The sequence below is a fragment of the Nannospalax galili genome, unplaced genomic scaffold (genome assembly GCF_000622305.1).
Source record: "Nannospalax galili isolate Female #2095 unplaced genomic scaffold, S.galili_v1.0 scaffold171, whole genome shotgun sequence".
In the NCBI taxonomy this organism is placed as follows: Eukaryota; Metazoa; Chordata; class Mammalia; order Rodentia; family Spalacidae; genus Nannospalax; species Nannospalax galili.
In genome coordinates this window covers 1,547,912-1,575,390 of record NW_008329362.1, presented here as the reverse complement: position 1 = coordinate 1,575,390, position 27,479 = coordinate 1,547,912, and the positions used below count along the sequence as shown (strand labels likewise).

General features: G+C 38.3%; 1 protein-coding gene across 5 annotated transcripts in view; it reads right to left on the bottom strand.

Moving 5' to 3' along the window:
• Positions 1–27,479, bottom strand: part of Cttnbp2 (cortactin binding protein 2) — a 173,312-nt gene that overhangs the window by 54,495 nt on the left and 91,338 nt on the right. For 3 of the 5 annotated variants that reach the window (XR_003850181.1, XM_008837200.3, XM_029565518.1), the window contains exons 5-9: positions 25,009–25,212; positions 23,566–23,665; positions 21,277–21,427; positions 18,038–18,292; positions 2,334–2,451 (exon numbers count right to left, since the gene is read on the bottom strand). Coding sequence is in view for 4 of the 5 variants with exons in the window: in XM_008837200.3 (XP_008835422.1) it covers positions 2,334–2,451; positions 18,038–18,292; positions 21,277–21,427; positions 23,566–23,665; positions 25,009–25,212 (828 nt within the window). In the remaining variant the exon portion in view is untranslated. Of the gene's footprint in view, positions 1–2,333; positions 2,452–18,037; positions 18,293–21,276; positions 21,428–23,565; positions 23,666–25,008; positions 25,213–25,936; positions 26,025–26,724; positions 26,765–27,479 lie in introns of those variants that run through there. The other 2 variants (XM_008837185.3, XM_029565523.1) reach the window with 2 other exon arrangements.

The following is a 27,479-nucleotide window of genomic DNA, read 5'->3' as shown; positions in this document are numbered from 1 at the left end:
GTAGGTTGGCAGGAAAGATAAAAAGATAAAATCAGGGTTGAAATTAACAAATACAAACAAACAAACAAACAAACAAACAAAAGCAATATAAAGAATCATAAAGAAACAGTTAAGGGCTGCAGAAGACCCAGGTTCAAATCCCAGAACCCACATGGTGGCTAACAACAGTTCATAACTCCAGTTCCAGGGGATCTGATGCCCTCTTTTGTCCTCCTCAGGCCCTGTATGACATGAGTGCCTTTACCTACATGCTGGCATAATACACATACACATAAAATAAAAATAAATTAAATTTAAAAAGAATCAATTAAAAGTATTTTTTTGAAAAGATTAATAAAACAGACTTGTAGCCAGATTAACCAAAAAAAGAAAGAATTGAAATGAATAAAATCAGAGATGAAAAGGGAAACATTATAACAAACACTGAGGAAATTCAGAGAATCATTAGAACATACTTAAAAAAAAAATCTATATTCCACTAAACTGGAATCTTTAATTCCTTCTCTCAGAATTTTTCATTCCTCCACTCATTTCCTACCATTTCCATGTCCACTATCTTTGTCCATCTCTGGATACCTGGCTCATATGTAATTTTAGACAGGATCTTGAACTCACTATGCCACCTAGGCTGCCCCTAAATGCATCATCCTCCTGCCACAGTCTCTCAAGTTTTGAGAGTTAAAATTTCTTGATATGGAGTAGAACTCTGTACTCTTTACAGGTTGATTTGTCCCACACAAAGATACCTACAATTCTAAAATATCATTTTAATCATGTACGCAGTCAAGAATGTAATAATAATATTGGATACACACCCATAAGCCTAGCATTCAAGTTGTTAAGACAGAGGGATTGAGATCACGAGGTCATCCTCCATAATGTAGCAAAACACTGTCTCAAAGACAAAAAACAAAACTAAGAAACCTCACTAGTCAGTACTAAATGGTTCAAAATATCCACTATCATGTCTAACCCTTCAATTCCCCACCTCTTTTCGGCCAGGCCAACCTGATCCTTTTCTTTCACATCCAATAAACCACAGCTATCTATATTACTGCTTCTGATTTTAATGTTTAGTATAAAAAGAATTTCAATAAGTGATAAAAATTAATTTCATTCTGACAAATGGGTTGAGTTATAAAAAGCTAAAATGTGCTAATAAAAGTATCACTATTATTTCTTAAAGAAAGGTTATAAAACACAATTCTTCAGCAAGTGAAGATAGATTCAAAACTTTAAATTTTATAAAGCTGGGTCACACTGATAAAAATGTCTTGTTAAAATCAAGACCTCAGATTTGAGGAGGATTTCTATGATTTTTATTTCTTTATATAAACATAACCTTGTCGTTTGAACAAATTCTTTCTTACCCTAATTTTCTTCATGAAATCAAAGAATACAAATCTAAAATAGCTCTGATAGCTTATACCTGTAATCCCAGTACCGTGAAGGCTGAGGGAGGAGGATCACTGTGATTTTGAAGCCAGCCTGGTATACATTGTGAGTTTCAGGTGAACCAAGGCTACAAAGAGAGACCCTGCTTGGAAACAGGGGTTGGGGGAAGAGGAGAAGAGGGAAGGAGAAGGGAGTGGAGGAAGGGATGGGAAGAGAGGGATAGGGGAGGAAAGGAGAAATGGGAGAGAGGGAGGAAGGCTACACGTCTACCTAGAAAATGAAAGGTTAAAATACTATTTTAGATGTAAAAAGTCTACTTATCCTAAAGATCAATTACTGAAACAGCTGGTTGAATGAGTGGATTGAGTGATCATCAACATATCATAATATTTTCTATGATCTAGCATTCCACATTCATATGCCCACAAAAGAACCTTTCATAAAATGTGCTGAGGAGCATATACTTGTAGAGCTGGAGGGGACCCAAGAGATCATCAATTATGTGAAAGACTGGTAAGTAACCAAGTGCTGGGACAAACCCTTGCCAGGCTCATAGGAATAGCTGATGCAGAGTGTACAGCTGGCATTTTCACCTGCTATTCTAATGTAAAAGAAAAAGAGAGAGAGAGAGGGGGAAATAGAGGGAGAGAGAGACAGACAGACGGACAGATGAATGAGCGTGAATCATCATGAGATTGCTCTTCCAGGTTGTGATCTCCCAGGTTAGTAAGATCTAGCACTATTTGAAAAGCAAGGACTTCTATAAAGTCATTCTACATGGAAAAAAGAAATGAACACATGTACAATAAATAAATAGCTTCTGTAATAACTGTAGCTCAAAAGAGAAGGCTGAATAAATTTTATCTGTGCTGATACATTCCCATTGTTCCAGAGGCCCCAGTGGTATGGAAGGATGAATAGGCTGGAACATCACTCACTCAGATTCTCCAGCAAATGCTTGCAGTCATCAGTGGCAACATCATGCACAGTCCGATTGCACTTGTCTCTCTTTTCCGGCTCTAGCCCTCCATGCCTACACAAGATTTCTAGGCAGTTCTGTAAAGACAAGAGCACTATTATCTTCTTGTCCAAATGAATCAACTGGAGTGCTAACCCCTAAGGAAAAGCCAGTTGCCTGTGGCAGGCCAATCAAGAATTCTCAATATAAGGTTGGGCATGATGGCACATCCCTATAATTCCTACCCTTCAGAGGTGAAGTCAGGATGAATAAGAGTTCAAGACCTGTCTGGGTTATATATTGCTTGACATAGTCTTTATAAACCAAGGACTAGGATGTAAAGATCTTGCCTAGCATGTACAAGGTCAGGATTCTATCCTCAGCACTGCAAAACAAGAAAACAAACAAAATGGGCAGGTGTGATGGCTCAGCTGGTTAAGGCCATCTTTTGTCAAGCCTGACAATCTGAGTTTCAACTTCAGAACCCACATAGTGGAAGAGAGATAACTCCCAAAACTGCCCTCTGACCTCCGCCCAGACATACGGTATGCACAAATACACACATACACGCATGCACACGCACACACACATGTGCACACACACACAACTGTAATAAAAAGTATTTTAAAAAGTAAATTCATAGCTAGAAATTTTATTTCAATTTCCAAAATTCAAATATAGATCTCCAATGTATCTAAATAATATCTCAAATGCAAAGCAAAGAATATTTCATTTATGTAAATTATCTTCAGGTGCTGGGGATGGAATTTAGGGCTTTGCTCCTGCTAGACAAGCCCTCTACCCCTCAGCTGCAGGCGCAGCCTACAGTGCTTCATTTACATGAGGATTACGGTTCTCATAGAAGACTCTTAGTATTTTTTTTTTTTTTTTGGTTTTTTAGAGACAGGGTCTCCCTGTAGCCCCAGCTGTTCTGGAACTCACTATGTAGACCAAGCTAGCCTTGAACTCACAAAGATCCGCCTGCCTCTGCTTCCCGAGTGCTGGGATTAAAGGCGTGTGCCACCATGCCTGGTGACTCTTAGTTTTTTAATGATATTTTTTGTTTTAAAAACAAAATTTATTCAATTTTTGTGTATTTCACATAACAACATAATCATGATCATCCATATACCTCCTTCCCCATTGGCACCCTTGCACAGCTCCCCCACTGGAATTCATACATTCTGTCATTTGTGTTAGGCCTACCTTGTCAAGTTAGTGTGCCCAGACATCCCTCAGCACAAATTCATCCACTAGGGCCTAGGCAGCCTATCTAGAGTCCCTCCAATTAAGAGGATCAGCTCTTCCTCATCCAGCAGTAATTGGTTGCTAATAATCTTTGAATAAGACTGGGGTCTGATGCACATTTCCATAATTCTGTGCTTGGATTTTGTCTGTTTGAGTTTACATAGGTATTGTTCATGCTGACAGCACATGCAACCTAAGGCTCACCAAACATAGAACAAGGGATAAAGAGGACACTAATGAATCTCTCAATTTTCATCAATGAAGTTCCCTCTCTCAACAGAGGGCCAGGAACACAAAAGATCACAAATGGCCAAAGTATAGAGAATAGAGTCTTCAGGGTGTGGGTCCTTGGACAGGACTCCTATATTAAACTTATCCGACCCAGGGCTCAGGGATCATTGCAGAAGATGGAGTGTAAGAGGCAGGGAGGAGGTACATGACTATACGGAAATAGAGTCCTACAAGCTCCTGGGACCTTTCTCAGAAGACTCTTAGCTTTTAAGAAGTAAAATATCAGCTCAGTTGATTCACAGAGTGAAATTAAGATGAGAATTTTTTAAAATTTTCTAAAGTTGCTCTTTAACATGTATTTTTATTGAATTTTTATATATTTCACATAGAACACCTTAATCATCTTTATATCCCCTCCTCCATCTGCACCCCCAATAGCTCCCCCACTGGATTTCATGCATTCTGTCAAATATGTTAAGGCCTACTGAGCCAAGTTAGTGTACCCAGAGGTCCCTCAGTGCAAGTTCATCCACTGGGGTCTAGTGTGCCTATCTAGATTCTTTCCCTTAAAGAAGATAAACTCTTCCTCACCCAGCAGTTATCAGTTGCTAATAGTTCTTCAGTTAAGGTTGGGGCCTGCTGCCTATTTCCCCAGTTCTATTCTGGGGTTTTGTTTGCTTGGCTTTGCATGGGTCTTGTGCATGCTGACACCATTGCTGTAGGCTTATATGAGCAAGGTCCCAGGATGCTGTAAGGATCTATTGCCATATGGTCATGCACATCCCCCCCTGCCTCTTACAAACTTTATGGCCCCTCTTCTGCAATGGTCCCTGAGCCCTGGGTGGGTGATGCTGGGCACTAATTTAAAAAATGTGTCCCAGAGTCCTCCTAATCATATATGTAATTGAAATCTTATGCTACATAATTGTTTTACTTTAAAATATATGAACACTGGGTGGGAAGATGACTCAGTATGACCTGAATTCATATCTCCAACATCCATGTAAAAGCTGCTCATGGGAGCATGTATTTGTAATTCCAGTGCTAGGAGGAGGTGGATAAAGGAGAATTGGGTAGTGGGACATGCTCACTGATTAGCCAGTGAAGCCAATTGGTAGGCTCCAGGTTCAATGAGACTGTCTCAAAAAATCAGGCACACAGCTTTGGAGGAAGAAACTGATACTCTGACATCAACCTCTACACATGTATGTATCAGCAGACACGCATTCACACACATGCATATACCACATACCCACGCATGCACACATATATGACCACCATACTGAGTTTTTAAATTTTTAAAAAATTTATTTATGCCTGTATGTGTGTAAGTGCGCCCATGTGGTGCAGTGCCCATGGAGGACAGAAGTGGTGTCTGATCTCTTGGAACTGGAGTTATGAAATGTTGTTAGCTGCAATGGGGATGCTAGGATTCAAACCCGGGTCTTCTGCAAGAACAGCCAGTGGTCTTAACCTCTGAGCCATCTCTCCAGTCCCATTGATTGAGTTTTTTAAAGAACATGTTCAAGTCTGCTCAGCAGTTTAGAGCACTTAACTTGGTGGCTCTTGCAGAAGACTCGAGTTCAATTCCTAAAACCTACATGGTGGCTAACAACCATCCATAACCCCAGTTCCAGGGGATCTGAGACCCTCTTCTGACCTCCATGGACACTGCACAATATGGGTACACTTATGTACATGCAGACAAAACACACACATAAAATAAAAATCATACTAAATAAAATATTTTTTAAAAATGTTCAAAAGTTACTGAAATTATATTCTTTTCAAGTTTTTCTTCTATTGGGTTGCTTATAGAAATCATCTTTTTAAAGAATATTAGTAGCTATGAAAGTTTTTTTGTCCTCCATAATTCTTCAAATGTAAAGTAAAAGAAGAAAGAAGTAAAATTTATTCATTTTCTCATGAATAAATGCATAGCATATAGTAGGATATTACATCAGGATATTTACCAGGTAACTCTTTTGTATCAAATTTTACTATTTCATGATTAATTTACTATTTTTTTTTACAAGAATAAGGCACTGAATAGGCCAGGAAACAATACAAATTACTAGATGCCAAACCAGGTAATGTCCATCCCATCATTCCCCCAAAGACATGCTTTCTCCTACACTTGCAGATATTATTTAGATATATCTGAACTGAATCTGTATATTTGAGTTTCTGGGTTCAAAATGTGACTCTGCAGATCATAGGCCACAGGACACAATATGCTACGATTATTCTGCTAAATGGACATAGTATTAAGTAGACTCGTAATGACTATTGTTATACCAATAAATTAGTGCATCTTTCAGCCTTAATCAGGGAAGCTTCTTTTGATAGCGAATTGCAATTAACACAAAGACTCACATCTGGTCAAAGTGCAGCGAGCTAGAGGTGATGGAGTGCAGAGGCCTAAATGGAATATGTATATCACATTCTCTCCTCCCAAGACTCAGGAGTCATTGTGGAAGAAGGGAAGGAAAGATTGTAAGAGTCAGAGGCAATAGATGACTATAAGGAAACTGTTTTCCAGACACAACAGGGCAGTGGCATATATGAAATCACAGTAGGTGTAATAGTATATCCAAGACCTGTGCAAGCTCAAGACAGGAAAAAATCCCAGGATGGAGAGGGGAGGTGGGCATAATGTCCCACTTCTAGCTGAGAAGCTGTTGGCAATTGATAGCAGGCTGGGAGGAAGAGTCAGTTTCCTTTTCTTTAAGAGTATGGCCTGTGGTAGGTCAACCACACTCCAGTGGATGGCCACACACCCTAGACAGGTAGCACAAAGTGGAATCAAAGGGCTAATAACAAACTAAGGACACAAAGTTGGGTGGGTAGGGAAGAGGGTGTGGCCCTGGGAGGAGTTGGGAGAGGGAGTAAATATGATTAAACTACATTATATGAAATTCTCAAAGAACTAATAAAAAAAATGAAGAAGAAAAAAATCTCTAGCTGTGTGAATTCTTTTCCATTCTCTTCTTTTCGAAGTGCTGAGGATGGAACTTGGTGCTTTAAGTATGCTAGAAAGTGCTTTAACGTGTCAGCCCTTGTTTTTTAAGAAAATTTTATTCATTATTTTCATTTTATGTGTATGCATGTATTGCTTGCATGTAGGTAAGTGCACCCATGTCATGCAATACTCACAGAGGTCAGAAGAGGCTGTCGGATCCTCTGGGACTGGAGTTACGGACAGTTGTTAGCTGCTGTGTGGATGCTGGGATTCGAACCTAGGTCTTCTGCAAGGACAACCAGTGTTCTTAACCGCTGAGCAATCTCCTCAGCCCTGCTTTTTTTTTTTTTTAATGTGTATGAGTGTATTGCCTGCATATATGTAAGTGAATCCATGCCATACAATGCCCAAGGAAGTCAGAAGAGGGCATCAAATCCCCTGGAACTGGAGTTGTGGATGGTTGTTAGCTGCCATGTGGGTGCTGGGAACTAAACCAGGGCCCTCTGCAAGAGCAGCCAGTGCTCTTAAATGCTGAGCCATCTCTTCAGACTCAAGCCCTTGGTTTGTAAAGACTGTGTCAGGCAGTATGCACCCAAGGACTTCTGATAGCACAGCAAATCAGGCATTCTGCACACTTTCTCTAATATTGCTGTAGATCATTCCTTTCTGTTTCGTAAAAAATATTTTCTCAGCTGGGTGCAGTAGAACACACCTTTAATCCCAGCACTTGGGAGGCAGAGGCAGGAAGATCTGTTAGTTCAAGGCCAGCTTAGTCAACATAGTGAGTTCCAGGACAGCTGGGGCTACAGGAGACCCTGTCTCAAAAAGACCCCCCCCCAAAAAGACCAAAAAAAAAAAACAACCCACATATATTTTCTCTTCATAATATAACTGCATTATTTGATGTATAATATTCCCATGAAAAGCACACAAATCCAAATATAATCAGTGCACTGACAGAAATGGAATTATTTGGAAGGAACATTTTCCACTTTTTATTCTCCATCTCAGCCCTCACCCCCAGAACTCTTATTCTGATTTATAATGTTAGAGATTGCTTTAGCTTATGCTTGAACTCTGCATAAATGGAATCATACCCCGGGTTCGAATCCCAGAACCCACATGGCAGCTATATTATATTATTACATTATTATATTATATTATATTATTATATTTAGCTTCTTTCATCAAACATATCTCTTCTATTCACAGTGTGGTATTCTAGCATAAAATGCCACAAATAACTTATTCATTCTCTGTTGATGTACATTTAGGTTCTTCTATGAACTTTGCGGTACACATCCATAGTGCACACGTGCTGGGCACATACAGTTGCACCAAGCTGCTGGAGAGCAGCCATGCTCTGTTCTGTGGTCGTGTATACTGTAAGTACTTTGCACAGTGGCTGTGCCAATTCATACTCCCAGGAGGACTACTGTGAGTTCCAGTTGCTTCATATTGCCTCCGAAAATACTTTTAAGCACAACAGTGAGTTCACAAGTGCAAAAAAATCTGTATAGGCCAGAAAGAAAGGCAAAGAGGAAGTTGAAATTACCAATTAAAATGAAATTTGAACAAAAGCCCTGTTGTTCTGAGGGCAAAGCTGATACAAAGGACTTTTTTGAGGTGCCAATGGGCTGGGAGACTAGATCTAGAAAATGGAGAAGATTTACCAGGGGACCCCCTAAATAAAGCTCGTCTGCTAAGTAACATATTGGGGCATTTGTTTGTCCTGCTGTCTCTTGCTTAGTTTGGAGGGGCCTGTAGGACTTATAAATGACATCTGGCTTTCAGGGGTATATGGATCAGATTTAGAAAATCGCTAAGCTATGGAACTAACTGAAAACAAACTTAAGTTTATAAAGTGCAACTATGAAGCTGTTTTTTCTAAAACTCATATAAAAGCAGTAAGTAAAAAAGATAGCCAATGAGAACCTTGGATGATGTTGGATCAACTCTAATAGGCTTAAGTAGAAAACAATCTGAAAAGTAAACTTTGAAAAGTCCAGGATGACAAGAGATCTTTTTTTTTTTTTTTTTTTTTTTTTTTTTTTTTTTTGGTCTTTTTGAGACAGGGTCTCCCTGTAGCCCCAGCTGTCCTGGAACTCACTATGTAGACCAGGCTGGTCTTGAACTTACAGAGATCCACCTGCCTCTGCCTCCTGAGTTCTGGGATTGAAGGTGTGTGCCACCACACCCAGCAGACAAGAGATTTTCTAAAAATAAAAAACAGTTATCATACTAGTTAGTACTTATGGCAAAAGGTGGTAAAAGCCAAAGCCTGGATTAGAATCAGACCAACATATATGATATCTACAATCAGGGTAGGTCTTCTGTCATTTTTCTCCTTCAAATCCCTTATTTGTGTTTTAAGTATGTTTATTCAGGATTGCTATGGATCTCAAACAAAAGCTGCATACAGAAATCTTCAATACTTGGCATGAACTAAATGTCACATGTTTATTAGCAGCTGTAATTTATTATAATCAATATAATCATTATCAATTAGAAAATGCTCCCAACATTTAGTTAGCTGATGAAGTATTAGTACATGTAGCAAATACTAAAGTCTGGAGATAATTTTAGGTGATGATTCTTTAAATTACAAACAAATGATAAATGGTATAAGACTAGCTTAAAATTGTCCCAAATTAAGATTCTTTGACTTCTGCCCTTTAAAGCGTGTGGTTTCTAATTTTTATTATACCCAGGTAGGGCAGTGGGCCACAAAATGATGAGCAGTGATTGCTTCTTGAAGGGAGCATGAAAGGTCAGAGTCTAAGAGGATGACACCATCCAAACACTGCTACAAGGCAAAATCCTACAGTGCTGTGCTGGCCCAAGGGGAACACAAACCAGGTGAAAATGTTGGCCCAATGGTTCTTTACAAGAACAGCTACAGTCCCTATGTCATATCTGAGTGCATGCTAACTCCCAGGCACATTTTTGACACATTGCAAGAACTGTCATGAATTGCATAATAACGGAGATATTATCTGAGAAATGTGTTATTAGGTCATTCATCCTATAAATATAAACATCATGGACTACACCTCCATGTGAAGAGATGGCACTATAATATTATGGGATCATCATCATATATACTGTAGACTAATAACCGAAACTTTGTTATGTGGTGCGTGACTGAATTAATGCTCATTTAATGTTCACAATAACCATGTGTAAGGCGATATTCCAGGCACTATGCTAATACTGATGATTCTGAGGACAAACAAGGTAACAGCTCCATGCCTCATAGAGAAATGTGATGTGTTTGTGAAGCGTTAGATATGAGGGCTGTGAGATGGTTCAGTAGATAAAGGGCTGTGTAACTGTGAGGACCTGCGTTAAGTTCTTCAGAACTCACATAAAGCTAGATGTGGTAATGAACATCTGTAATCCCAGCAGAGACAGGAGATACCCCATAAACTCCTGGTTCAGCTAACCTAGTATATGCAGCAAGAAACAGGAGACCCTACTTCTAACAAGGCAGAAAACAAGAACCCATACCTGATGTTGGTCCTCTGACCTCCAATGCAGGCATGGCACTCACAATTACGTGCAATGATACACACACACATATAATATACACATATACAAAGATAAAAAAGTTAGACTTGAGGAAAGGAATGCAGAGGAAAGGACTATGTTAGACAGATTTCTATCACTGTAACTAACACCTGACACAACCAATTACAAAAAAAACAAGGGCTAAAGACATGTCAGAAAGAACATAAGCATCAGAGGTGGTGGATAACTACAAGGAAACAGTTTTCCAGACAGCTTGGAAGTTACTCATAGAAACTCACAGCAATGGTGACAGCATGCACAAGTACCACTAAGCTCAAGTCAGAAAAATATCCCAGAATGGATGTGGGGAAATGAGTAAGGAACCCTAACCCTACCCAAGAAGCTACTTACAACTGATGGTTGCTGGAAAGGGGAGCGTCAGTCTCTTTTAAGGGTGTGACTCTTGGTAGGTTAACCAGACTCCAGTGGATGAAGCCATACTGAAGGGCATTTGGAGACACAAATTATATTCGATAGGCCTTTATATATGTGATATATGTGTGTATATATATATATGCTGGAGTCTCTGCTAGGAACAGTACACAGAAATATGTAAATATATATAATTATGTATGTGTAAAATAGTGTAAAACAGAGTACATGAAATTGTGTGGGGGATATTAAGGGGGCAGCAGAGAGAGGAGAGGATTTAAATACAATCACAATATATTTATGAAAAATTCAAAACAATTAATAAAATATATTTTAAACACAGTATGTATTAATGCTTTTACAAATATTTTATGTTAAGCACCCATGTCATGCAATGTCCACAGAGGTCAGAAAAGGGCATCAGATCTCCTGGAACTGGAATTGCAGATGGTTGTTAGCTGCCATGTGGGTGCTGGGAACTGAACCCTGGTCTTCTGCAAAAGCAGTCATTGTTCTTAACTGCTGAGACATCTCTCCAGTCCCATTTAAAAAAAAATATATATATATATATAGTTAAAGCTTTTAAAACAAAATTTAAAACAATGAATGCTACTGATAAGTTGAGGAATTTATAGAGGTAATAAATTTCTGTTTACTGAAAAAAAATAAAAGAAAACAGGCTCTTTTGTACTCAAGTTAGAGATTTCAGTCTTGGTCAGTTGCTGCTATTGCTTTGGGCCTTTGGTGAGGCAGCAAATATTGGTGAGAGGCCTGTGGTAGAGCAAAGCTGCTCACCTCATGGTAACTGGGAAGTAAAGAGAAGAAACAGTAAATTCAGGGTCTAGATATCCCCTACCAAAGATGCCTCCATGTGACCAGAAGACTTCTAACTAGGCTCCTTCTCTTAAAGCTTTCACTACCTCCCTATAGGACCAAAGACCAGAGCCTCTGAGGAATGTTTGTCTAAGCCATAGCAAGGGGCTGTAGATGTGCCTGCAGTGAACTTTTACTTTATGGAGAAGTAGGAACATGGAACAGTTCTCACCCTTTTCTCTTCCTTGGAAGAACTGCATAGGAAAAATGTGGGACCAGTTGCCAGAGATGGATTCCCAGAGGGCTGGAGCTAGGCAGGGTATCTTACCCAGGTATTTAGATGGATGATTTTAATTTGAAGTCCTAGAATACAGATAGATCTGCTATGACAGAAACGATACATAGTGGCTTGGGCTTTATTTTTCACTTTTACTCATATCGCATTGCCCAGAACTTAGGTCCAAGGCCATAGTTTCCAGCAATGGGAGCTGAAGAATGTAGTCTTTATCTGGGGTGATCGTGGGTCCAGAGGAAAATGCATGGGCTCATTACCAAAGAGAAAGGGCAGAAAAGATGGTGAGGGATGATGAGCAATTTCCTCCATAGTCGTTTCAAGAGAGTTCAAAAGCAGGATCCAGTGCCAATGAAATAAAGCAGAAACCTAAAGTCCAAAGTGCTAGAAATAAAATCAAAGTCAAGGCAGAGATCCAACAGCCTGAGATGGGCAGAAGGAGAAAAAAAAGTTTCCAAATGCACAGATAAGTGCTAAGAGCAACCTTTGTTGTACTCACTGCTTTGTAGGGCAGAGGAGAAAGAAGCTGTTAAGATGGGACATAATGACATACACAAGTAGGCAGTTGTAGCTGCAAATGGTCAAAAATGGTCTGGTCAGAGTCAGCTGGGAAGGGCTGAAGGCTAGGCAGTGTGGGTCCTCCTCTGCAGGGGTTGTGGGTAGAAAAATGTAAGATCAGCACTGTTGTAAGAGCCAAGTGATGCTCATGGAAGATACACTTGGCAAGAGTGAGGGAACAGAGACCAGTTATAAGCTCTGTACCAGTCCATTCACTCATTGACTCAATAAACACTTCTAAGCTGGAGTCTCTGCTAGGAACAGTACACAGAAATATGTAAAATGGATGTTTTTAGATGATAAAGGGAGAGAAGCATGCAAACAACAGTAAAGTGAAAACTCTCTAAGTGGAGTGTGGGAGGTGCCCTGGTTACACCTAATTCCCAGGGCTGTGCCTTCAACGGTTATTTTCAGGCAAACAGGGTTAGGACAGAAACAGGGTCAGAAGGGGCCATTTGAAACTATGGGAACAGCAAATGCAAAGCCAGGGAAAGGACAGTTAGTCATGTGGGTTGCACATAGAATGCACTAGAAAAGGTGACAGAAGTATATGTTCCTGGGGAGGTGGTGAGAGGCCAGTTGGAAAGGGTTCGACTATCATAGTTCAGGACTAATGCTTACCCTGAGAGTGACAGAACTGTAGAAAGATATAATGGGTAAGTTGCATCACTACATTCAGCTGTAGGATAGGCCCCTCCTGCGGCTGCATAAAGGAGGTGCATGGAGACTGACAGGACCTAGAACACTTCATGAGAGCAGATGAGAACTCATCAGAGCAATGTCCATGGGCAATGGATGAGGCAAACACTCAAAGTTCATGTATTAAGAAATAAAATCTAGAGTTGTGTTGATCATTTGAACTAATGAAGTAAAGAAAATGGAACAAGTAAACACCAAAGCCTGGTGATATTATCAGATCAAGAAAATCAAGACACTACCTCAAAGATGCCTTGTAAAAAGGGAACCTCCTTGAAGAACCTTCTGGATAAACTCAGGACATACCCAGTGGGGCTAAAGCAAGGTTTTGGAACCCCTAGAGACTGTATTTAGGGGATGTCAATGGAGAAAGTACAGAGAGGGAAAAAGGGGTTCATGTTTTGGGTGAGGGGTTGAGTTTGGCTCTGCCTGGCTAATTTCATTTCCCCTTAGGATTCTGTCAGTTGATCATTGCTGACCCAAATAAGCAAGCATTTACTTAATCTCCACTGAATATTCTAGAAAGTGTTTAAAAATCCTTCCTTTTGTTTACTCATAGTCTATAATTTTAAAAATAATTTTGCTAAAAATTAAGAGAGAAAAGGAGATGATCAGGGTTGGGGGACACATTAGATCTCTATCTTGAATGGCATCTAGTTCTGACTGGGCAGCTTGCAGGCTCCTCGTCTGATGTTCACCTCTTTAAACCAGTTATGTAATTCTGTGCAACAAGGAGACACTTCAGTGGTTCCTACTGTCTAGTTCTCCTTGTAGCAAGACCTAAGTAAGAAGAAAACAAATCTTGGAGCCCTATATGGACCTTTGTGAGCACCTACCTTATCCAGGCAACCTAGAGAACTGGAGTGGTTGCGACAGGGTGAGAGGAAATACTAGATGCTTCTGGAGTAAAAGTCAGCAATGCACCAAGACCACAATCCTAACACAATGAAAGAATGGCTTAAAGATGGCAACAGGAGGACCACTCTAACCAGAGAGCAGTGGGCCTGCCTAGGGACGACTTCAAGGATGCTGGAAACAAAACGCTACAAGACAGTTACAAAGTCAGATGTTAAGATATTGGTTTGGTTACTGCAGAAGCCACTGCTAAATGTAAAAACTGGATGGGCTTGTGAAAACAGAGGAGGTTTCTTAGAATAGAGCCTGGGAATTGCTAGAGTGGAAGGGAGGATGGGCAATATGCTAGAAGCCCAGAGCAAAAATAGTTTGTATTGAATACTCAACGTATTAAAGTATTAAGCTCAGGAAGAACAGGAGTGACAGGAAGCCACAGACTTCGGCAACAGATAAGCTAGCTGTATAATCTACTCTTGTAGCAAAACACACAATCCTCTGGGTGAAAATGCTCTAAGTGGGAAGCTGGACATGGTCATACCTGGTAATCCCAGCTCTTGGGAAGCTGAGGTTGGAGGATTGCTGTGATCTTAAGACTAGCCTGGACTACATAGGCAGCTCCTGACCACCCTGGTTACAGAGTAAGGCTATAACTCAAATAAATGAATAAATGGAAGCAAATAGATGAAGAAAAAGTTCAATATAAATAAGTAAAATTTGTCTGGGACTATGCGTTTCATTCAATGACAGAGAAGCTCAGATCTAATCTCCTTTCTTTTACAGGATCTCATTAAGAATTTCTTTTATCTATTTCCAGAAAATTATTAATCCCAAAGAAGAGCTTATCTGTGGTTCAACCTTTTCTCTGGAGCACTCAGAAGCCAGCTTGAGAGAAAAGCTCCCACTGGCAAACATCAGATGGCTATACAGATGATCAAACATCAGAAAACAAGCAGCCCTGCACTGGGAATCTGATTCTCCATGAATTGTCTTTGAGATATTAATGTCACCATTTCACAAGACTTAATTTCTTCACATATAATGCATTGTTGCTGAATGGATAAACTCTAAAATTCCACAAGTGTCTGTTGAAATCTGTGTGCTCTATTTTTTTATAATTAGCATACTATTCTATTCATTCTGTTGCTGTGATAAAATACTGACCAAAAGCTACTTGGGGAAGAAAGAGTTTACTGTATATTACATTTCCAAGGTGAGGGAGGTCAGGCTGGAACTCAAGACAGGAACTTGGAGGCATGAACTGAAGCAGAGACCATGAAGGAACACTGCTTACTGAGCAGCATGACTAGCCTGTACAGACTGGACTAGCCTTGCACAGACTGGACTAGCAAGCATATGCTTCTCTCTTGGATCATTTTTAAGAATATATTGTGGTCAGTAGAATGTTTCTACTTTCACACTCACAGTTGTGATTTTTTTCTGAAAACTGACCTTAGAAAATTATTATAAATGGATAATCTGGGAAAACTATCTTGGCCAGAATGGAACCATTGTTTTAGACAAGTGATACAGATACATTTAACAACACTTCTGACTAGAAAGGAAAGATGCAGAATGAAAAAAGTGATAAAGTCAGACAATCTGGGCATCATTCCCAATTGCTATCTGTTAAACCCTCTGGGGCTTAAAGGTCCTAATCATAAAATAAAGAGGTCAAAATGAAAGATTAAATGTCCACTCCAGAGCTAAAACTATCTATTATTTAAACAGCTTAGCAGTGTGTGTTGTCAATCACTCCTTAAAATCTTCCCTCAAAAATTGATCTTATGCTTTTAAAAGTAAGAGGATATGGAAGAGCCATAGTCAAGAAAAAGAGTCATCTTTCCTGTTGTTCAACAGTGACAGATTATCTATTGCTGCCAGGGTCTAAGTAATCAATGGAAATAATGTCTTTGATCATGAGAACTCCAGAACTAATAAGAGTTCATCATGAAGAGGCTGTGCAGCAATACCTCTCCCTTCACTGAAGGCTCTCTCTTCTCTCCTCTCTCTCTCTCTCTCTCTCTCTCTCTCTCCCTCCCTCCCTCCCTCCCTCCCTCCCTCTCTATCTCGTTTCTTTGTTTTTTAACCTGAAGGTTGAGTCTACACAACTCACTTGTTGACGTCAGTCATTACAGAAGATGGTTGTGAGCTGCAAACTACCTTTCCATGTGTCTTTACTAGTCTTATCAACTGAGTTCACCAGTTCCAGAGTAGCTGCATTTTCAGACTTAACTGACTTATGTTTCCCACTGTTGTCTTCTAAAACATTTATGTCAAATGCTGTTTCATTCTGTTCAAGGTGGTACATGTATATCAAAGTTCTCAGAAGTTTTGTTTCTTTTTTGTTAAGGAGTAAGATGAGGAGTGGACTACAAAGCTAACAAGCACTGGACAAAACCATGCTGGTTTCCCCCTCTTTTTGAAAATCAAAGTCCATTTTGAACAGCCTGTGCAGTAGATCCAGCAGCTCTAAATACATACCTACATGTATTTCCATCTGCAGTGAATGAAAGGTAGCACTTAAATTCAACATGATCAAAACCACACTCAATCTCCTCAATCACAATTCTTTTGCTTTGCTTTTTCCTAGAAAAATATTATCTTTCCATTCAACTCTCTTCCTTTTCCATGCCAATTATGTGTTCTATCCCTGGGCATTGTGTGTGTGTGTGTGTGAAATGCAAGTGTGTGTACATGCATGCGTGTGGTGTGCCTGCCTTTGCACGTGCATATGGAGGCCAGAGGTGGATTTATGTTATCCTCCTCTGTTGGTCTCCACCTTAGTTTCTGAGGCAGAGTCTCTCTGTCTCTGAACAGGTTTCTCATTGCTTCGGCTAGACTGGCTGGTCAGCAAGTCCCTAGAATCTGTCTGTTTCCACATACCCAATGCTTTGGTCACAGGAGCATGCCACCACACTGGGCTTTTACTTGGGTGCTGATGATTCAAACTCAGGTCTTAATGCCTATGCAATAAGCACTTTACCTACTGAACCATCTCCAGCCCTGCCCTTAGACATTTCTGTCTGGAACAAGTCTTATTATTCCCACGTTCTTATCTTCCTCTACCACTTAGTCTCTCTTTGCCATCATTTTGTTCAGCATCTCAAATTATCTAACTGCTATTGCTAAAATAAATAATTTAAGCTGGAGAACCACTTATCTTGTATCTTTTTCCAAAACCTCTCACAGGCTGTACATTCACGGCTAAGTTGAGGACAAACTCTTTAAATGCTACTGAAGGCCCCCAGGCCAACAACGATACCCTCTCTTCTTTTATTTCTGGTTTTCAATAGCTCAGTTGGAGCTGTTAGCTGCTTCCTCCCTTCTTCTATGTGTCTGTCTCCTTTGTTTTCTTACTTCTCCCTTCACTTGAACTATTTTCTACATTGTTCTAAAAAACCCTGAATAAGTTCTCCCTCCTTCAGAATGAGCCATTTTCAAAGCAAATATTTTTTAAACTACTCTTTGAAATACACAGTCCCCTTCTTTTTCCCACTATCACTGCATTTTGGTGCTGATCTAGGGGCATATCTTTCACCTCTTGCTCGTTTTTGTGTCTTATCGCATACTTGAAACTCCCACACTTGCCACTGGTCTAGGAGCTAATGGCAAAATGTTCTCTGCAAATCTTAGCATGCACAGTGCCCTATATTAGGAGTTCCCTAAGCTTATTGATAAAATCTATTATTATCAACAAAATGGGCATGAGAACATGGTCTATAATCTGAGCCTCTCTGTATATGGATGCTCTAAGTAGTATTGTGGCCTTGGTAGTAAACAACTTCATGAACTACATTACTACCAACCCATTCTTCCTATTACAAACAAAATAAAACACTTGACTTACTCTCACATTTCTTATGGAAATGTTTAAAATAAAAGATTTTTAAAAAATGAACACTCTCTTAGGTCCTTGACAATACACATCTGCTGAAGAGAAAAAAAAATGTGAACATGTACCAGTTGCTTATCATCTTCTGCAATATTATCACCCCATCTCCAGTCTAAATACATCAAGTCAATGGCAGACAATTTGCCACTTATCGAATCACGACTATGTGATGAGGCCAGCTGCTAACAGACATACCTTGAAACCTTTGGAAGCAGCAATATGGGCAGCAGTCCAGCCTTCTCTGTCAGCGTGGTTAATGAGGTCTGCAGAAACCACAGGCTTAGATGTGCCTGCAGGGTGCTCTTCTCCTCCATCCAAGGCAAACAGGCCTGTCTTGGGTTCCTCTGCACTCAAAGAGTTTCCATGAGCTGGTGCTCTATGGTACATCAGAAGCTTGAGGCTGTCCACATTACCAGTGTCCACAGCTGCATGAACTGGTGTCCAGCCATCCTGAAAATAAATTGACCAGCGAGTGAAAAGGTTGACAGCAACATTAGTGATGAGAACAATGTTATTTAAGGCCCACCTCTAAATGTTCTTGGTTATGGACCACTGCACCAGGGAATGCAGGCATTCCACTCCTGAGTATAGCTGATGAGCTAAGTTTTCTGACTTTTATTGGGAACTCTATTTCTTACCACTGTGATTCATGTTTGCTGTTCCTAATCATTACCACTTAACATTTAACCACCTGAAATAAGCAGATACTTCCTAGTTCAATAACTAAGTATTATGTCTGACCACCCCAATCTCAAATTAATATTTAAAAATGAAATGAACTTCAGACTAAAGAGATTTAAAAAGTATATTTAAGAATAATGATATTGGCAAATTAGTAATGTACTAAAGAATGCTATTATAAACCAGCTTTACTTAAAGACAGCTACCTAACTCTAATGATCTTAAATTTTTTATGCCAACTATTCCAGAGGGCAAGATTCTAGATAAAAGGTAGGCACACTGGATAAAGAAAGCCAAATAGCTTAATTTGGGTGCCCAAGGGCCTCTACTCAGTGATCGGTGATTGTAGAAGGATAGCAGTCATTACTAATATAGAAAATGTTCTAGCTAAGATCACTTTCACTGAGTCCATTTTCTAGAATATGTTGCTCCAGTGTCCCTCTTGCCCACTTAGCTGGTTGCTTGAGAAGTTACAGATCTCTTTCTTAGGACAGTGGTCCTCAGTAGTATCAGTACCTTTTGAGACCTTGCTGGAAATGCAGATTTCCAAGCCTCTCTCCAGATAGAATAGAAACTCTGGTGGAGAAAGCCCATTAGCCTGTTAAACACACCCACCAAGTGACTGGGATGCACCATTGTCTGACAAGCTCTATTCTAGGGAACATCTTGGTTCTCAGCTTCCCTGACAGTCTCTCATTTTGATATATATATAGAGTTGGGTCTGCCCAAAACAGAGAGACTGTTCTTGGATTTTAAAGTTGTTTTTTTTTTTTTTTTAATTTTTTGTCAAACAATTGATTTGCATTCGGGCTTTACTTTTTTCTACCTTTAAATTTTCCTTTGACATCATTTTTCATGTCACATTTCACATTTCTATATTAAATATATTCCAATGAGCTACAGTTTTCTTTTTTATTTTGTTTTGTTTGTGAATGGGCCTCACTATGCAGACCTTGATGGCCTGGAACTCACTACATAGAGCTGGATAGTCTCAAACTTGATATGGTCCTCTTGCCTCTGCTTCCTGAGTACTGAAATTACAGGCATGTGCCACCACAGCACTACTTTAAAAATAAAGACATGGAGTTTGAGAAAAATAAACAATAAACAGGAACCATCTCAAGTTATCCTAAGTCATGTGATCCTTGAGGACATGCCCTTTAAAAAAATATTTTATTTATTTATTTTTTATTTTATGTGTATACGTGTATTGCCTGCATGAAGTGCATCCATGCTGTGCAATGCCCGCAGGGGACAGAAGAGACTGTCAGGTCCCCTGGAACTGGAGTTACGGACAGTTGTTAGCTGCCATGTGGGTGCTGGGATTTGAACCTGGGTCTTCTGCAAGAACAGTCAGTGTTCTTAACTGCTGCACTATCTCTCCAGCCCCAAGGACATACCTTTTTCTACAGTTCTGGATCTCATACCAATGTAGCTCAGTTGGCTAATATAAGACCATACTGCAGTACCTAGAATACTGAGTCCAGTCTTCACTCAGTCAGGTCAAGCACGCCCCTGTTCTCTTCTGCATGGGTTTTGGACACCAGTCCTCGGGTAGGAGCCTTATGTATGCCCCAGAAGGTAAGTGCCAATGATCTTCCCTAATTTACAAAAGCCACAAAGACTTTCTAGAAAAAACACAATTTTCAACATTCCACTCTTTCTTGATACTTTATCATTAAAAGGCACAGGACATAATTACTCCCTTGAGATCACCTATCAGCTGTGCCATTTATCTCTTGTACTTCTCAAGATTCTGTTCATTCAGACTATCAGTACCCAGCCAGAGAACATGGATTTGTGTTTTCTTGAACAGGATGTGATTTAAACTTCCATTTTTCATTGCCTACTTCATTCACCTTAATAATGTAAAGTTCATTTAATTTTCATCTACAATGGAGGATTTTATGGTGGGTATATATAAACACTATAGATTTCTTGAATAAAATAAGTAAAATAACAAAGAAATGTGAAACTAAACTATTTCTACAGGTTTCCAAACAATGGGTAGAGATTTCCCTGTTTTTGTTTGTTTGTATAAGCTCTTGCAATAAGATGCAACAGCAAATGTTTATGCCTAGTCTTAGTATACCTGTTTATATTGATAATTAACTGTTGATTATTGTCAGAGAAATTACTTAATATAAATTCTAATATCTAATAATTCATTTAATCAATGAATAAAAACTTATGCATTCACTGTCTTCCCTAATTAGAAATCCCAAGAACACCATAATAATTTTTCTATTTCCAGCCTCAGAGTTTGAATGGTTGATGAGGCTAATGGACCAAGTTTTCAATCAGCAAGTCAGAGACTCAAGCAGAGGCCTTTTCTAAAGTCAGTATTCTTAAGGCAAAAGAAAAACTAAGAAAGCTCTCATTCAATGTGAGCTATCCTTCAGCATTTGAGGGGATTCATTCCAAGGCTACATCCCACCCCACCTTAGGCTTTAAATTCTTGGAATTGTCCAAATTCCTTATATTAAACACTGTCACCTTTACATTGAACATACATCCATCTTTCCACACATAAGTCTTCTCTAGATTATTATAACATCTTCAACAGTGCAAATAATAGTGGTTACATGATACTGTTTAGGGAATGAGAAGGAAAAAGTCTGCACATGTCATATATATGTATATATATATTATTTATACACACATAAATATATATAATTGTAAAAACTAGACAGTTTTCAGACACATTGTAAATGACATGTATGGGGAAAACAGTCTCCCAAATGGGTACTCACTCTGGTTTTTAAACTCCGGTCAGTGCCAGCTTCTAGTAGGAATTTAATACATTCTTTATTTCCATTTTTACAGGCCAGGTATAGAGGTGTCTGTCCTCCAGCAGCAGCATGATTAATGTTGGCATCATATGCAGTTAGTAATTTTACACACCTACACATAAGGTTATGATTAGTTAGATAAAAACTGGATTTCACCTCTGAAGGACACCCTGACTAAAATACTAAATCTAGATGGCATGCAAAAAACAAGTATGCATCTTCACCTGTATCAATTATTTTATTTAGACAAATCAGTTATTATGATCCTTATTTTATGTGTATTCCTGTCATAAGATTAGAAATACATTGAAACCCCCCAATTTAATTATTTGCATGGAATTTAAAATAATATTTTTATTTATTTATTGTTATTTTATATGTATAAGTGTTTGGGATACATATATGTAAGTGCATCCTTGCTGTGCAATGTCAGTGGAGACCAGAAGCTAAGTGTTGGATCCCCCTGAAACTGTAGTTACAGATGGCTGTTGGAAGCCATGTGGGTGCTGGGAGTTGAACCTGGGTCCTCTGGAAGAGCAGTTAGTGCTCTTAATTGCTGAGCCATCTTTCCAGGCCCAAAATAGTATGTTTTAAATCAAATGTTAAAATCTGGTTTATGACACTGCTAACTAACTTTTAAAGCTGGAGTCATTGGACTAGGTTTAACTTATTAGGTTGAATGGTACTTGGTGTACATAATTATTTGTGATTCAAAATCATTTGAGAGTTGAAAAAATATGAGGTTGAATCATTCTATGATTTTTTTTCACTTGAGAAAATAATTATAAATAGAGTAGACAGCTAGGCACCATGTGCCTCCTCTATAAAAAATAGCAGGGTGTTGGGCAAAGAGCTGTCTTGGGAGAAAATGGAAAAGGCTCTTGCCACTGGGTGAGAGCTGGCTTCTGAGGACACAGCTACACAGAAACATACTCAAGGAAGGAAGAAAGAAGGTAAAGGGACAACTCTGACACTCAGTACCTAGTTCATCATGTAGAGCTGAATAACAGATGGACAGGGGATTTTCAGAGTAAGGGTTCTGTGGCAGTATTTGGTTTATATATTTTAAAAATAAGTTACATGCTGACATAAATGTGTACAATGCCCCTTTAATCAACTAATTTGTTGAATTCCCACAGGGTTCCTCCTTCCAGAGCTATCCATGCTTCTATTCCTGTGACAGTTTCATCCACTAAGCAAGCAGCTCCACAGATGGCCTGGTAACATGCATATAACAAGCACAGGCCAGAAGGAGAGAGCTACTTTATATGACACAGGATATACCCAAAAAGTAACAACAAGAGGAGTGTCTGAGATTCTCAATAATAAACTCATGCTGATGAAATATATATATTAGACATGCACAAAGAAATAACACTATACATTAAAGGATGCATTTTGAATATTATACATTTATAATTAATAATATTGACATGAACCTTAAACATAGTTTACTATTTCTTTAACTTTTTAAAGAACATTTGTCTCAGTAGAATTGGATTAAAAAGGTAGAAGCAGTATGCATTCCTCCACAATATGCCAAATCATCACAGGCAGGACAGCAAGTTAGTGATATTTTATTATTGAAATAGGACTTTCATTCCCTACAACATGCCAACTCAGCACAGGCAAGACAGCGAGTTAGTTATACTCTATTATTAAAATAGGACTTTGTAAAATAATGTCTGTATTTAATGGACTTAAGCTCCTGAATTACTAAAGTTACATTAATTAATAGGAGCACTTTGGTTTTATACATGAACCACTTTCAATATGTAAAGTTCCTACATTTGATTTTTCTTTTAATGACAAATGGAACAAAATGAATATTTGGAACTTAATATCAAGTAAGGCAGCAATAGGACATCAGAATTACTAGAAATACTATAATGTGATGTTTTACTTTTAATGTTATAAATTAAAAAGCTTTTATAGAAAATGTTAACAAGGAAGTTCTCAGCAGTGTCTGACTCCATTATCTATGTTGACAGCTACTGAAGACCATCAGAAGTGGATTCATTCATGTGCGGTTTGACATATACACATATGCTTCCTTCATAGACAATACTTACCTATTATTAAGAAAAACAAATCAGGATCTACTTTGCTTTAAACCCTCAAATGTGTTTGGCAGATATATTTGCTGATGACTGTTAAGTACTCATTTGCACACTTAGCTAGAAGAAAATATGTGTGCAAAATATAAAATAGGCTATTTTCATAGAAAAAGGAATGAAGAACATCACTTACTCAAAATGTCCCTGAGCAGCTGCAGAACACAAGGGTGTGAAGCCAACTTTATCAGCAGCATCGACTCGGGCTTCTGCATTCAGCAGCAATCGCACACAGTCTAAGGTTTATAACAGAAAGCTGCTTTAGTTCCATATTTAGAACTATGATGAGCCATGTTCCCTGCATGCTTCAGAGAGATTCTAAACCCAAAGGCCCTCTCTGCTGCACATTTGATCTGACAGCTCCGGTCTGCTAGTGGAATGCGTGGACTTTCACAGGGAGGGTGCTTTTCTTTTTCCAAAGACCATGATCTCCCAAAACTCACCAAGACATGCTTTTAAAAAATACTTTGAAAAGAGATACTGATGGGTAAAAAGGAATGTCAGAAAATGCTTTACAAGATTCTCCACCAGAGTTTTTCAGAAATAACGTATTTGGACAGAAAACCAAATCCACTTACTAAATTGAAATAACATCTCTTGTATGTATGTGATTACATACTTATTGTATGATGTCAATTTAATCAATAAAATACTTCTGTATGGGCCTGTCCTACACTTAGCTATGTGGAGATCAAGGAAGGCCTGCAGAAGGTCACCTGAAGCATACATTTAATAAAGAGATAAGTATTATAAATAATAATTCATGATCTAGATTTAGTTTCTCTATGTAAAAAATTTCCCCAGTGCTTTTGAATTTCAAAGTGTTTTAGATCTACTGAGTCTTCTTAGCTTACAGACTACTACATCAACCAATAGGCATATGGTGCACATATGAAATGATATTGACTTTGTAATAGTAGTTAATCCATCTCTTTTTCTGTACAGCCATATGTTTTAGTATATTTAACTATAGGATTTGCATTTTAAAGAGCAAGAATAATTCTCAGTCTTCACTGATATGCCATTTATAGTATTATAACTTCTCAGTTCTCAAAAACCTAAATAACTATAAATTATTGCAATCACAATTTGAGAAAAACTTCTAACTTTGAATCTAAGTAGTAAAACTTTCCCTTAAGGTAGCACTGGCTCTCCATGCTACCCTGAACCTCAAACAGTCCTGGTGTTCTGTTTTTCTCTGAAACAGGTTTTCCTAACAGCCAAATCAGGTCTATTCTCTCCTGATGAAATGATTGTACATGGAAGCTGGATTCTAATGTGTGTTTTATTAATTCTTAGGTCTCAAATTTCTATGTGGACAACATATTTTAATGTGTATAAAACAAACATCACTTTTCACTAGTTCCAGTAACATTTCACTTTAAGGAATGGCACAACTTGACTCCCTAAATATTCATAAACTTTAAAGTTCATGGAAAGAAAAATAACCATTATTACCTTTAAAGGCAAAGTAAAACCCAAATGAACCTTTTGCTCCTAACAGTCATTACAAGCACCTTTGGCCTCCCATTCTTTTGCAAGTGTGTGGTGTGGTGAGGTAAGATCATACCATTTTTACCTGTATGTCCATTCTTAGCAGCAGAATACAAGGCAGAATGGCCATCTTCACAGGAGTAATTTATGTCCAGTCCTTCTTCATTAAGCAGCATTGATAATAAAGTGACATTTCCCTGGGCAGCAGCTTGCTGAAGAAGGGTGGGCCTGCCAGCCAGGGGGGCAGGACCACCACTCATTAGCAAAGGGGTTAGGGAGGGTGACCAGCCTGTAGGTTAAAGTGACCCTTGTTAGACAGTGGGAATAAGGACAAGAGACACTATCATCCCCTTCTGAGTCACACACACAAACATGAACATATATTCCTAGAGAGTTACATTGTTTCTAACATTATCAACCTGTTAATATTTTCTTAGCATGATTTCATATTGTTATTTCAGATCTTTTACGTGTTGCTAATTCAATTAACATGTATGGTGACAAGTTATTTTTATTTGTCAGTCTGACAAAAATAAGAGTTAAAGGAGTGACTGGTTTTGGGAAACCAAGATGGCTGCCATATTTTAAATGTTTAAATTCCTCTTCAGGATTTGAAAGCACTTTGAATTTTAAATTTCTATAAAGGTTACCTCAATTTCAATACTGATATGGAAAAGTAGGTAATATTTCACCATAGTTAGAAACGGTTTCCTTTCTCAACAATATTTCCAAGACACTTAATTACATATTTTACATAAACTTGGGAGGTGGGCTCTGTCAAGGAATCTATTTTATATATATATATATATAATATTCCTTTAATTCCCTTATTTGAGAAACAAATAACAGGTTTTAACTACTATTTGGTATTAAGAGCTGACAGAGATACAACTACAACATATATATGGATATAGCATACATGGAGCCAATCACACTTTTGAAGACTTATCACCTCCATCTTCACAATAGGTCTAATGAACTTTTTAATCAGCCAACAAAATAGGACACTCTACCATCGAGATTTAACAAAAATCATAAAGAGTTATCATGGTTAGGGATTTCTCATCAGTATTTAGCATCTTTAGAAGAGAATCTGTTAAGAGTGTGAAGTCGGCTGCATATAGCATGGAAAACTTTCTGAATTCTTCCTTGATCAAAAGGCTGTAAAAATAGTAAAGTGAAAATATTTATTTAATGTGGTATTTTGTGTCTTTTAGGCTTAAATACAGTGAACTTTCAAAATAAGTCATTGAAGTTCCCTTTTAATAGCAAACAAGCCCCAGTTGCCCCAATACTGTTACGTAGCATTTTCATAGGTACACATGTTCCTTCATCACAGAAGACTTTCCAAGTGTGTATGCTAGGATTTTCTTCAGCAAGACACAACAGTTAGATGCTTTCCCTTCCCTGCACATTAATATCAGGATAGTATTGTACATGTGAGTTATACTAGTATGCATAAAGTATTTAATTCTTATGATTGATACCAAGTTAATGGCCTTCAACGTTTAAAATAAATATTAAAAGTACATATTAAAGAAATTTCTCAGAATGTTTAAAACTATAAAAACTAAACAAAGTCATTTATGCAAATAAAACTATACTTATTATTGAAAACTGGAAATTACATATTTGTATCCAATCATTTGAGTCAATGGATAGTTTATTGGTTTTATCATATTAGCAGCAATGACAAGATTAAAATGCTCATAAAATTCAATTTTCTCATAGCTTTATAATATCTTCCCATTGATATTGATTAGATCTTCTTAGAAAAGTAGTATTTTTACTTCATACTTACAAGAAGGCTCCTCTCTGGTACATTTTACCTTTTGTATTTTCTTAAAAACAAACAAACAAAAAAACAGGCCCACAAAAATTAAATCAGTACTTATTAGAAATGGATGATAAACAGAAAATTATAGATACCAAGGTAGGAAACCTTGACTGTAAAGCAAACACAGGCAATAAGAAGGCATCGCACTATAGTCCCCTATGGGACAGCAGAGTTTGGTTCATGCTCTCTTCACCTCTCTCTCTCTCTCTCTCTCTCTCTAGGGGTCTATCTTCTTGGACTGAGCTGTTCTCTGCCTCTCCACACAATGGCCATGTTAGACCCAGTCCCCATGCTGTAAGCAACCCAGTAGCTCCCTTTTATAACACACACACACACACACACACACACACACACACACACACTGGTTCTCTCTTATGATCTCATCCAAAGGGTCTTGGTTATTGATATTCTTTTATGAATACCAATATAAACACACTGAAGTTTGTTATTCTTGGAGGTTTGTTTTCATTTTTCTTTTTGCACCACAATTCTAGGCTTTGTGGGAGACAATATAAATGTATATTTCCAACTATTTCATATAGAAATATTCAATTATGGCTGTAATTTTCTGGAAACTCCCATTTATCTGAAAGATAAAATATTTTATTGAAATTTTTGTAGTCTTTGATCAAAAATATTTTATTCAAACTTTTTTTAGTCTTTAGATCTTAGTTTTATAGTTCTTGTCATACAGAATGACAGAAGATATGTCAAGTTCC